Consider the following 13586-nt stretch of genomic DNA (forward strand, 5'->3'; position numbering starts at 1 on the left):
TCATACTAATAAGCCTTCTTCACATCCTGTCCACATTCTGTTGTGGTGCCATGAGTGGTAATACCTGTCAGAAGTGTTCAGGAACCATAACTATTATAACTTTTGTGATGTGCACGAAAGTGTTTCTGCACACAAGGATGTGCTTGAACAACCAACAGTTTAAGAGATGCTTGTATCATACAATCATTGGGAATTGCTTTTGCACCTGCAATGGATTTATCCCTCCCTTTGATTATACAGAACAACTATTCTGCAAGTGCTGACATAACCAACAGTTTTGCCACAGTACCATTCGCTTGTTGTCAGTGGTGTTTGGCCGTGCATATGGGGCAGTCTCATAATGAGGCTGTCAAGAAACATTTGTACATGGTAAGGACTCCATGTAAGCTATAAGGCACCTGTGAGACCCAGATCCTGACACTGTGCCACCATGGTACATTGCTGGGGGAGATCCTCATCTGTTTTCTGCCACTCTTCAGTGGTGCTACCACAGATGGTCAGGGGGTGGTACTGCAGTTGCCAGCTCATCTGAAGTCAGGTGACATGAGGATTTTTAAAAAGCTGCTCCCCTGGCCTGTGCATGGTGTGCCCAGACTGTACATTGTTCTTCTGCTTGACTGTTTCCAACTCCCTAGCATTCCTCCAGACTGTTAGTATAAAAATGACAAAGCCCCATATGGATCAGCCCAATTGAGTCTCCATGTGCAGTTGACCAATCTATGTGAAGAACCAGAGACAGAATCCCTACATGTAGTCATGCCACACATAACTGTTTCTCCCTGGTCTCTATATGACTGCCATAACAAATAAGAGAGGAAACTCATTGGTCACCAGCCTGCCATATAACATTTATCGGGCTGGATGAGTCCTCATACCCCTGCGACTGTCTTGATGTCTCCAGTAGGATTCCATGCAATTTTCCAATGTAGCTCAAATTATAGGCTGGGCCTGCCATTTGCATCTGGTACCAAGATGATGGGATTACTTCTTATGTTCTAAACTGGAGCCCTCCCCCAAAAACATCCTTAATTTAATGCATTGCAAAGATCGACTGCTAATCCTTCAAGTGCTACCAGCTTTTCACTTGCACGGGATATGAAAAAAAAGAATTTTTTTAGCCCTGTAAGATTAAACAATCATTGGGATTTAAAAGCTTAATCTGCTTGGTGTTTGTACTGGAACAGCTCACAAGTCCCCGGCTCTGAGTGCAATTGGATGCAACATCAGAGTCATTTGCAGAGGGAGGTGGGGGGGGAGCTCCCAAGTAGAAGTGATCTACCCTTTGAAATTTGTTGTGGCGTGAAGCCGTAAAGCTGTGCTGCTGCCTATATTTCTTCAGCGTCTGGCAGGATACCACTGCTGGGGGTGGGAGGGAGCAAGAGAAGGCAGGCAGAGCTGTGCAGTACATGAATCCCAGCTATTGTTTCAGACACACGTCTGCCTTAAAGAAGTACCACAAAGCAGGCTGCTGCTGATTCAGATGCAGAAGCTCCTTCCATCACACAAGACAGCCCATTCAAGTCACATGCCAGAGGTCTCGGCAGAATGGGCTGCAGCTGCTTCGAATCTGCTGTCTAACATTAGGACTAGCTGGACAACCCTGACGGCAGCAAGCCTGCCAGGCTCAGAGGAAGACAGGCAAAAAATCTGGGAACCGAGCACAATGTTCGCTGAGGAGCTGTGGCCTGAAAATGAGAAAGCCTGTGCCGTGGTTCACAAATCTAAGCGAGGGAGGAAGCGCCAGGAGCTGCTGGCAGTGGCGTTGGGGGTGAAGATGGGTGTCAAGGGGGCACTCTTATGGCAACCTCTGAAACTCTTTGCCTATTCACAGATCACCTCCTTGGTCAGGAGAGCAGCATTAACACAAAACGACAACTATTTCAACTACGAGAAAGCACACAATTTTAAGGTAAGAACATGTATGGACCGTGTCTGTTTTTTAAAGTTGTGGTCTCCCCCTTCGCTCCCCCCTTTTTACCAGCTTGTTGTTTCTCTTGTGTGTTTCTTTGTATCACTTTCTTAGAGAAGTAACATTCATGGGTATTATACTCGGGTGGGCACTGTTTGTATAAACCTTTGTGATGCAAGGATGTGGTGGTGGTGGTGGTGGTGGAAAGTGCTGTCAAGTTGCAGCAGATTTATGGTGACCCCCACAGGGTTTTCAAGGCAAGAGACATTCAGAGGTGGTTTGCCATTGCCTGCCTCTGCAGAGTGACCCTGGACTTCCTTGGTGGCCTCCCATCCAAATACTCGCCAGGGCCGACCTTTATTAGCTTCCAAGATCTGATGAGACTGGACTTGCCTGTGCCATCCAGGTCAGGGCGATACAAGGACAGGGCTGCTATATGGGGGGGGGGGGGGGAGTGAAGAGAAAGCTCAAAAGAAGAACACCAAGTTGCTAAAGCTTAAATAAAGATAGAGTTTGGAATAAACATATTGAAACACTAAACAATGAGACTAGCAATCCAAAGCATACTTACTTGTAAGTTTAAGTAAAATCGATGAGACTTACTGAGTAAGCATAGTTAGGGTTACGCTGTAAAGGATGCGTCACAGATTACAACCTGAATCTGGTTTCCAGACCAGCTCCTTTGATTCACATTTCCTGTATCTTTTGATTCGTGCCCTTCACATTTTAACACCAGGCACATCCTGAGGCTAACAAAAATGTCTGTGCCCAGGTCTTCGTTTTACCTATGAAGAGAGGTCTTCTTTTAATCACAACTTGCTCCCTTTGTTACTGTGGCATCCCTAAGCCTCTATTAATGAGAAACCAGAGTGCTGTGATGGCATTGTCTAATAGCTTTTGTTTGGCTACCATGTGCCAAGGAAACACTTCAGGAGTCCCGCTGAGCTCCGGGAGAAAGCTTTTGCCTTCACTTGTCAATAGCCGAAGCTGCTAGCTTCCACGGGCTTCATAACTAAAAAGAAGCTTTCCTCCTCCCCCACCCTCACCCCAGGCAGTGTTTGGGACCGGTGTGTATGCGTGGAGGAAGTGATTCATTCTTAGCAATTTAGCTTCCAGACATCTTGCTCTTTTGCGGGAAGAGCTGTCTTTGTCCCAGATTCAGACACTCTGTATATTGTTAATATTGCCCAAGCCCCTGTTTGATGTTTATCAGGAAGGAATGGAGAACGTCCCTCTGTACTCATAAGGTTTCTGCACATGTTCTCTGACGCATGCCCCCCCCCCACCGAACTGGCTTTGTCAAAATTTTATAATAGGGTGTGATTTCCACTGGGTAAAACCAAATATTCCTAAAGCCAGTTACAAGTGTTACTTACTAAAGAAAAACAAGGATCTAGAGACAGATGGCAGCTACTGCAGAGTAAACTATGTTGTATATACAAGGCACATAAGCTTGGGGATTGTCAAAACAGAATAGTTTGTAATATTGCTCTGTCTGTCTTTGCCTAATATAAAGAGAGGGCTAAAATTATTTATAATTCTTTAGCAACTGTGCTTCTACTTTGATCATTACTGTGCTTTGAGCTGAATGGAATGGATTCCTATTGGAATGTGGTGAGGGGGGATGAACTATATAAAATATTTAAAGTAGTCATTGACCGAATCATAAAAGCCAAATACTTTTCCAAAGAGAAAAGGGATGCTCTCTTCTGAAATGTTTGAAACATTCTATGAGCTTGCAGATTTCCCAGTAATCATCATTTTATATGAAAAAAATTGTTTGACTTTAGCCAGAAAGATATTTTCTCATGACTTGGGGCATATTTTCCACGTTGACCTATACATTCTTTCTTTCCTCTTCAAAATTCCCCTTGTTTGGTCTTTGATTTAAAACTGGAAGTATGCCCAGAACCTTTATTTGCTCACTCTAGCCGTTCTGCTTGCCCTCTTGCTTCCTGTTTGAAAAGAGCTATAATTTAAGTGGTAAATCACCTTATTCTGTTTCTAGACTTTAAATGCATGATTTAAAAACTGGATTTTATTTAAAAAGTACTCAGTGCAAGTGTCAAGAAGTGCTCCAAAGATGTCAAATGACAAAGACAACTGTATAGTGTTTCCTACAAAGCAAAGAATTATCTATCACCCCAAAATCCAGTATTATATCACAAGCTCATACTAAAATTCAATTACTGCTTAAAATGAAAATAAATTGGTGATCAGAGTGCAAAATTTTCTTTCTTATTAGAGTTTTGTTCCGTTTTTCTTCCAGGGATCTCAGGATATCATACATTTTGTTCCTCCTCCACTGTACCTTATTTATTTAGGTACTTATACCCTGCCTTTCTTCCCATTGGGGGTCTTAAAGCAACTTACAGCACCATTCACCCCTCCTGCATTTTATCCTCCCAACAACTACAGCTCTGTGAGATTGCTTAGGCTGTGTGAGAGAGTGATTGGCCCAAGATCATCTAGCGAGATTTTATTGCAGAGTGGACATTTGAACCTGGGTTTCCAGATCTTAATTTTATACTCTAAATACTACATCATGTCAGCTCTCTCGCAATAACTTTGTGAGGTAGATCACGCTGACAGAGAGGGACTGGCTCAAGGTCTTTCCATTTAGTCTTGCATTCTAACCATTCCATCCCAGTGGCTCCTAAATTTATCTTGATTCAGGTATCGATACAGTGTACATTGGATCAGGATTTTGCACATATACCCCCAGCTAGATATAGAACTTCTTGTTTGACATAAATGGGTTCATCTCCAGTCTAACAGATAGGGCTGCCAACCTCCAGGTGGTGGCTGGAGATTTCCTGGGAGTACACTGATCTCCAGGCAACAGAGATCAGTTCACCTGGAGAAAATGGCCGCTTTGGAAGGTGGACTCTATGGCATCATACCCCATTGAAGTCCCTCCCCTCCCCAAGCCCCATCGTCCTCAGGCTCCACCCCCAAAATCTCCAGGTGTTTCCCAACCCAGAGCTGGCAACCTTCCTAACAGAGGATGGAGCCATTCATGGAACCATTAAAAAAATGCTACATGTCCACCAGTCACCTTTTCAGCTGCATTGCTTTTGATGGCAAAGAGTTCATTGTTGGGGCTGTAGCTCTTTGAAAGTGGTTCCATGGGCACAGTCCTGCTGCTCCACATTTGGGTTAAGCACTAGGGCTGCCAAGTGGGGGCGGGGGGCGGGTAAACCCTCACTTTGGAGGCCCGATTTCCGACATCACGGAATCGGGCCCTGGGGGGAACCCCACCCCTGCGTGCGCGTCACCAGGAAGTGACGTGGGTACGCCGGGCACACTGGGGGAGGGGCCACGGCCATACAAGGGAAAACTCTATGGGTTTCCCTTGTATGGCCGTAGCCCCGCCCCCAGCATGCCTGGCGTCCTCCTGTCACTTCTGGGTGACGCACCAGACGCCGGCCGGGAGCCCCCCGCTCCCAGCGAAGATACACTTGGCAACCCTATTAAGCACCTATCATGGAACTGTGAGATTCTAGACTCACGTACTTGTACCATGGATTCATGAATACAATATGGAATAAGTGATAAAAACAGAACCTTAACTAGTTAGTTACAATCATTCTACTATGAAAGTTAACAAAAATACCTTGTTACTTCATAGGAATACAAAGAGTTGTTTTGGCCTCTGGGAGATGTTAAAAATAGTGTGCTAGAGAACTAAAGGCATATGGGGTGCTGAGAGTTCATGACATAGTGCTTCTCAGAATGTGTGGCATGTGCTATTAACAAGAAATGCACATTAAAAAGAAACATTTGTTTGAAACTTTACCCCCCTCTTGGAATGAAGTGACTCAGAGATCACATTTCTAAATATAACTAAATATAAAATTTGATCTTGACTTAAGATAAAAAATAAGAAACAGGTCCAGTGCATAAGCCTAGCCAAAACAGTTCCATCTTCTGCATTCCATGTTTTCAGTCTTTACAAAAATAAATAGTTTGCTGACAAAATTTTAGTTTGACTGTCTTTGACTTGCTTTGAGTTCATGTTCTGACACCAACAGATCCTGCATAATGAATTCAAAGCATTTTAAAAGATTGTGTAATAATTTATTAGGGAATTTCATCCAAATCAAAGTAATAAGTCCATCATATAGAAATTTACATATGCTGTGAGTCACTGCTGAAATTATTGTCCTGCAAAAGGGAACAGATACATCATCACAATGAAAAGGTTGAAACAAAAGAAGATACTGGTATGATTTGATGTGGGAACCCAAACCACTGCTTGTCAAATCATAATTTGTCATTAAGCCTTGGAAAGCCTCAGTCACTCATTCCCCTCTTCTGTTCTCCTCATGAAAGACATGGAAATTAATCCGTTCTGCTTTTGCAATAAATAAATAAATAAATAAATAAATAAATAAACTCTCCCCATTTTATTACATTGCAAACTGGTTTGGAAGAACACACTATGATTTGTTCTTTTCCTTCCAAACCTTCAAACCAGGATTTCAAACAAGGAATTCAACAATCCTGGTTGGTAAGGCAGAAAACAAATTGTAGGTCATCTGTAACAATAGATTATGGTTTGCCATAAAAGCAGAAATGATTAATTTTTGAGATGCAAATGAACTTGAGGACGGCAAATTAAGTGTACAAGCTGGAGAATTTCCAAGGCTCATTTCAATAACGTTATATGGGAATTGTGCTGCTACGTTCATTTGGTCTTCCATGTTGGATTTACATTCTTTCAATTAAATAATAACTTCTTTAACTGTTTCAAAGAATAAAAATGCATTCAGAAAGACCAGGAGAGGATTAAGCACAAAAGATCAGAATAAGAATGGTGGGATATGATGCTGCTGCTAGCTATGAATCCTACTGTTCAAAAGAAGGGTACAGACACACAGCTGGCTCTTGTCTCACTCCTGGGCTTACTGAGAAGATTAGACAAGCAGGCTAGGATCCAAAGGCCTTTGCAACTAATACTGCACACACTTGGGAACTTTGGGAACCCCAAAAGGCTATACTGAGAATCATGGGATCTACATGTACAAAAGCCATGTGGGGCAGCAGCTGTAGTACGGATGGAAACTGGGTGGGGTTAGGTGAAAAGGCTGGCTGGATCCAACCTTTGGATTTGTCTTTCCTGAACATCAGCCAGCTATGCCCCGTAGCATCTTTTTTTTTTAAACAGAGGTGACTCTCAACAGTTTGTGCTATGTTATGGAGGGGGTAATAAAAAGGTAAAAATCTAGCAGGGCATGCCCAAACCCTTGGACATGTCTAAAGTTTTTCTTTGGATGCTGGATGTAATTTTTGTACACAATTCTCTATATAAGCATTTCCTATAATAAAGGAAATAGGTCTTTATTCAGTGAGCAGTTACAGTGTGGAATTCACTGTCAGTGGACATAGTGATGATCATGATCATAGATGCCTTTAAAAAGTGGTTAGATTCATTGAGGATAGGTCCATCAATGGCTACTAGATGTGGTGAGGAAAGGAAACTTTCAGATGCAGAGATAGTAAACCTGTAGGACACCACATGAGAAGGAGGCCGTTGCTTCTATGCCATGTTTGTTGGCCCTCCAGGAAACTGATTGCTAATAGTTTAAAACAGGATACTAGACTAGATGGACCACTGGTCTGATCCAGCTGGGCTGTTCTTATGCTTTTATAAAGTCATAGAACAGTGGTTTTCTTTGTTGAGCTTATTTTATTTTTCCCTTTATAAAACATGTAGCTGCATATTTGTAAGTAAATACAGTTGAATAGTCTTTCATCCCAGTCCATTTGGCTGTAAGTTTTAATTTCAACCATTTGAATATTGGTTCAGACCAAACTTTGAAAACTAATCCGAGTAGCATGGTTTCAGGTAAGCCTCAGTTTCAGTTATCATTAAAAGATGAGCTTCCATCCACTCATTGAATAAAATTTCACAGATAAATTCATTTATACATCCATCACTTTCATTTGATCAAAGACTACGAACATTCTTTCAGAGTAGCTTATGCATTTCTGCACTTGTGGCTTTAGATGGAAAATGGCCATGTTCAGAACTACTTAATTAAGAGCAGTTGTATCATGTAAATTTTCTGAGTCAATGAGAATTAAGTCTACAATTCATGCAAGAAAATGGAAGGAATAATCGGCAACAGTTGCATAAATAATCTGCTACAAAATTACTACTTTATATGATGTCACAAACAGACCCAAAATATCCTAGTGATTAGTGTTGAACCATCTAAGAAGATTAGGAAATGCAACAGTTTTAATAGCAGACTCAAATATATTTAATGTCTGTAACCATTTGGCTGGTGAAGCTAAATTCTGAGAACCTAAAGCTTGAATATGACTACAGACACACATGTTCCATCATTTAGTCAAACATCAAGTATTTACTTGCACATATGAAAGAGGCATCAAAGATCAACCCACCACCACCACCAATACAGTTGACATATAACATGGCACTGCAGACAACAATAGACATGTTCCCTTATTCAGGTGTAAATTATAAGTAAGTGATAAGTCATGACACAACACATCAAGTGCTTTATATGCAGTATGAATCAGTTCTGAATATCAACCAAATATTACAGTTTTGCATTTTCAAGTAAACACATCTATAGCCATAAAATGGAGATTGTATATTAACACCGATGGTGTTCACATGCTGTTATCAGCATTGGGTTAAACAATCTAATGCTTTAGTCTAGGGATACCTTTGTGTACAGATAAGCATTTGTTCATACAAAGGGAAACCATTTATAAAGTTGGGGGAGTCAATTGCGTGTGCAAAAGAAAGCATTTTGTATCTTTTGATGGATACAGATGTCATGGGGGATAGGAGATCTTAATGTGCCCATTGTGAAGGGGTGGCAGAGCTTGGTGCATGTACATGGACAACTGTATTTTTGCACTTGATAAACTGGTAGCAGCACTTATCCCAAACTTGAATGCCTTATTAAAAGTAAGCCATAACTTTTCCTTCAAAAGTAATTCATAATGAGCCATGAAATTAGATTATTACAGGTAGTAAAGTGAGTATTTTTATACTTTAATGGTTAGTAGGGGTCCACAATGTAAATGGTTTATTGTAACGTAAATGGTTTCATTTTAGAGAAGATCACTGGGAGGTTATGAGTAATTCAACCAAAAAACAGGGAAAGAAAATAAAAGAGAAAAGTTTAACAGTTGTAAAAAATCACCATTCCAAGTGACAGAGCCTCCCAGAATTAAACCTCTCACCGCTTGGTAGTCTTTCCTAGTCCTCTCTTGTAAATGATGCAATAATCTGCGATGTTTCACCAAATATGTCCACAGCTCACCTCACAGAAAAGATGCCACCAGTGGTTATTCTTACATTTCCCCCCATCACATTTCCAATACAGATATTGGGTAGGGGATTCATCAGATTACCTACTCTTTATTTTTAGTTTATCTACTGTTTTGGCCTTAATTGTGACAACAACGTGGCAAAGATTTTTCTGATACGTTGACAAATCTGTCAAGCTTCATACAATTCAACAAGGGTAAGTTACTTTTTGAAGGTAGCTACACCTGAATGATTCCAGTCTTGTGACTGATTCAATGCATGCCCAGACCACAGAGAAAACCTCCAGGAGATTCCAACTTGGTATTTGTGCCAGGTTTTGGATCTGAGTTTCTTGCATGGATCTTTATTATGCACATTAGGATAAAAAAAAATTAAACAAAGTTAGAGCCAGAGGAGTCATCACATAAATTTTTATTTTATTCCACCTGAAGTCTAACAGTGCAATCCTAAACAGAATTACAACCTTTTAAAACCTTAGACTTCAATTCTGTACTGTAGATTCTTAACTCAGGTAAAATCTCAAATAGAAGATAATGCTGTATTTTGTGAACAGGGAAAGGATTGCTTTTCGAAAAGTCAGTACAAATTAAGTAATAAAACAACCATATCTCCAAACTAGGGAGCAACCTAATTTCCAAGCAAAATACAGCATTTATTTTTCAAAAAAGAATAGGCATGTATTTAGTCACTTTCCCCATGGGGAACAATGCAAGACGAATAACAGCCAAGCGTTCCTAATTATAACATATTTCATGATTAACAAGTAAAACAACTGTTGTCCACTGATTATGATAATTGTGATATTTTTCCAGCTTGAGTTATTTATTTATTTATTTATTATTAAACTTATATCCCGCCCTCCCCACCTTGGCAGGCTCAGGGCGGCTAACAATTCATACATATAGATATATACATTAAAACTCCAAAATATACTAAAAACAGAATTAGATTAAGATCACAATATAAAACCATAACTGCTCAGAACATAGCTGTAATAGAAGATGGCAGCATTCTTTCAGAATTTGAATGGTCGCCTACTCCATAGTCCAGGCTCCTGCCAGGCTGTTGGTCATCAGGTTGGTGGTGCTGTTGGTGTTAGAGTCAGGGCCATGATGTTAAAGGCAGCCCCTAATTGAAAGCCTGGCGGAAGAGCTCCGTTTTGCAGGTCCTCTGGAACTGCACAAGGTCCCACAGGGCCCTGATGTAATCCGGGAGTTCATTCCACCAGTAAGGGGCTGCCACAGAGAAGGCCCTGGTCCTCATTGCAGCAAGCCTGGCTTCTTTAGAGCCCAGGAGAACCAGGCAATTTTGGGATCCTGATCTTAGTGCTCTCTGGGGAACATGTGGGGAAAGGCGGTCCCTTAGGTATGTAGGTCCCTGACCATATAGGGCTTTAAAGGTAAGAACCAGCACCTTGAACTGAATCCGGTACACTATACGCAGCCAGTGCAGTGCTTTTAGGGCGGGCTGGATGTGTTCCTGCACAGGAAGGCACAACAGCAGCCTCACCGCTGCATTCTGCACCAGCTGCAGCTTCTGGACTTGGAACAAGGGCAGCCCCATGTAGACAGCTTTGCAGTAATCCAATCTTGAGGTGACCATTGCGTGGATCACTGTTGCCAGGCCTTTGCATTCAAGGAAGGGAATCAACTGCCTAATCAGCTGTTGGTTGTAAAAGGCAGATTTCACAGTGGCTGCTACCTGGGCCTCCATCATTAAGGAGCTGTCCCGGAGCACTCCCAAACTCCTAACCTCCGGTGCTGACACCAATGGCGCCCCATTGAAGGTCAGGAGAGGGATCCCTTACCTTGGGCCATTCCAACTCAGGCACAGGACCTCCATCTTCATCGGATTCAATTTCAGTTGACTCAGACTAAGCCAACCAGTCACGATTTTCACTCTTAAACCATTAGAAGTAGTTATAGCTTTGTAGCAACTTCTCAATATTGTGCCAGATTGGAGACCCCCCCCCCCCCCCCAAACCGCCCCCTCCTCCCGGGGAACTGACCTCTGTCACCAGGAGATCAACTGTAATTCCAAGAAATCTCCAGGCACCACCTGGAGGCTAGCAAGCCACTCATTGACCTCACTGGACTGGAGTAACTCTGCATGATTGCTGTGTACATTTGTTCACATCCTCCTGCCCATGTTCTAAATTTCAAAAGACCTCCAAATTATTGACTTCATCAATGCAGGTATTACACTCTGCAGAACAAACCCTGCATCTGTCTTCATCACACTTGTCCATCGGCATACTGAGATTTGTAGGAAAATGGCACGTACTGTGTTTTTTCTCCCTTGAATAAGGATCTGTTTACATTTTGTGGTCTGTATAAAACAAGTTTACTTATTTAACTTGGGGAGGGTAAGGAGACAGAAATAGTTTGCCCGTGTCTGTAGCTGATTCAAACATGCAAAAATCGGATACTTGCCCAACCATTGCCTGGAATGCATACACAAACCTCTCATTATTCCTTTTGAGTCAAGATTACAATAATCCCCTTGACTCTAGCTTAGTGATTGCAATGTGTGTCTGGGGGGGGGGGGGGTTAGTCACATAAAAGCTCATGCAACAGTCATGTCATAATTGTGCTTCACTAGGACTAATTCATAATTCAAATGGTGTGTAAGACTCATATGGCCAAATATTGTTCTAATACAGAAAGCTGATACCAATATACAAACCTATACACACACACAATTTTTTTTAAAAAAAGTTACAACTCCATAATTATGGAAGAATCTCAAAGTGTTTCAAACCTTGAAGGAAATAATTTTTATGTCAAGACGAACTTGGTCTCTGGGTACGTAAACTTTTTAAAAAGAGTTATGTTCTTGCACTACGGTTGCGAACCTCCAGGTGGAGTCCTCCAGGAGCTACAACTGATCTTCAGACTACCAAGATATCTGTTCTCCTAAAGTAAACAGCAGCTTTGGCAGGTGGATTCTGTGGTACCACATCAGCACTGAGCTCCCTCCCCTTCTCAGATTCCTCCTCCAGACACCACCCCCAAAACTCCAGGAACTCATCCAGCCAGAATGGGCTACCTTCTCTCTGTGTGTGCAAGTTACAAGGCTCAAAATGTGTCAACATATTTTCATAGATATTGGTTGGCACCACTTCAGATTTCCCCCAAATATTGTGCCTAAAACAACAAGCCAGTTTCATTCGCAACACTGGATGCTGAGCTTGGCATCAGGAAATAATTCGATTTGAGAGCCATTTTGTTGTTCAGTCGCACAGTCGAGTCCGACTCTTCGCGACCCCATGGACAATCTCCCGCCAGGCTCTCCTGTCTTCCGCCGTCCTCCGAAGTTGGCTCAATTTCATGTTCGTTGCATCGCTGACACTGTCTAACCATCTCATCCTTTGCCGTCCCCGTCTTCTTTGACCTTCAATCTTTCCCAGCATCAGGGTCTTTTCCAGTGAGTGCTCCCTTCTCATTTGGTGGCCAAAGTATTTGAGCTTCAGTTTCATTATCTGGCCTTCCAGGGAACAGTCAGGGTTGATTTCTTTGAGGATTGACTGATTTGTTCTTCTTGCAGTCCAAGGGACTCTCAAGAGTCTTCTCCAGCACCATAGTTCAAAAGAATCTATTCTTCGGCGCTCGGCCTTCCTTATAGTCCAACTCTCACAGCCATACATGACTACTGGGAATACCATTGCTTTGACCATGCGGACTTTTGTTGGCAGGGTGATGTCTCTACTTTTTATCATGCTGTTTAGGTTCGCCATCGCTTTCCTCCCAAGGAGCAGGCGTCTTTTAATTTCATGGCTGCAGTCACAGTCTGTGGTGATCTGGGATCCCAGGAACGTGAAGTCTGTCACTACTTCCACGACTTCCCCTTCTATTTGCCAAGGAGTGATGGGGCCGGATGCCATGATCTTAGTTTTTTTGATGTTGAGCTTCAAGCCCACTTTTGCGCTCTCCTCTTTTACTCTGAGCAAGAGGCTCTTTAGATCCTTTTCACTTTCAGCCATTAGAGTGGTATCATCTGCATATCTGAGGTTGTTGATCTTTTCCCCAGCAATCTTAATTCCCGCTTGTGATTCATCCAGGCCAGCATTTCGCATGATGTACTCTGCATATATATTAAATAAGCAAGGCGACAATATACATCCTTGTCGTACTCCTTTTCCTATGCTGAACCAATCAGTTGTTCCATATCCGGTTCTAACTGTCGCTTCTTGGCCCTTATACAGGTTTCTCAAGAGACATGTAAGGTGGTCTGGTACTCCCATCTCTTTAAGGACCTGCCATAGTTTGTTGTGATCCACACAGTCAAAAGCTTTAGCATAGTCAATGAAGCAGAAGTAGATATTTTTCTGGTACTCTCTTGCTTTCTCCATAATCCAGCGAA

The 13586-nt window shown here is 42.1% G+C and overlaps 1 protein-coding gene across 1 annotated transcript in view; it reads left to right on the plus strand.

The window, feature by feature from the left end:
* The window catches only part of CHN2 (chimerin 2), a 210836-nt gene that overhangs the window by 175843 nt on the left and 21407 nt on the right, over positions 1-13586 (plus strand). Inside the window, exon 7 of the mRNA XM_015429700.1 lies at positions 1832-1909. Within this exon, the coding sequence (XP_015285186.1) occupies positions 1832-1909 (78 nt within the window). The remainder of the gene's footprint in view (positions 1-1831; positions 1910-13586) is intronic.

This window comes from Gekko japonicus, unplaced genomic scaffold, assembly GCF_001447785.1.
Source record: "Gekko japonicus isolate JY-2015 unplaced genomic scaffold, Gekko_japonicus_V1.1 scaffold767, whole genome shotgun sequence".
NCBI classification, from domain to species: domain Eukaryota; kingdom Metazoa; phylum Chordata; class Lepidosauria; order Squamata; family Gekkonidae; genus Gekko; species Gekko japonicus.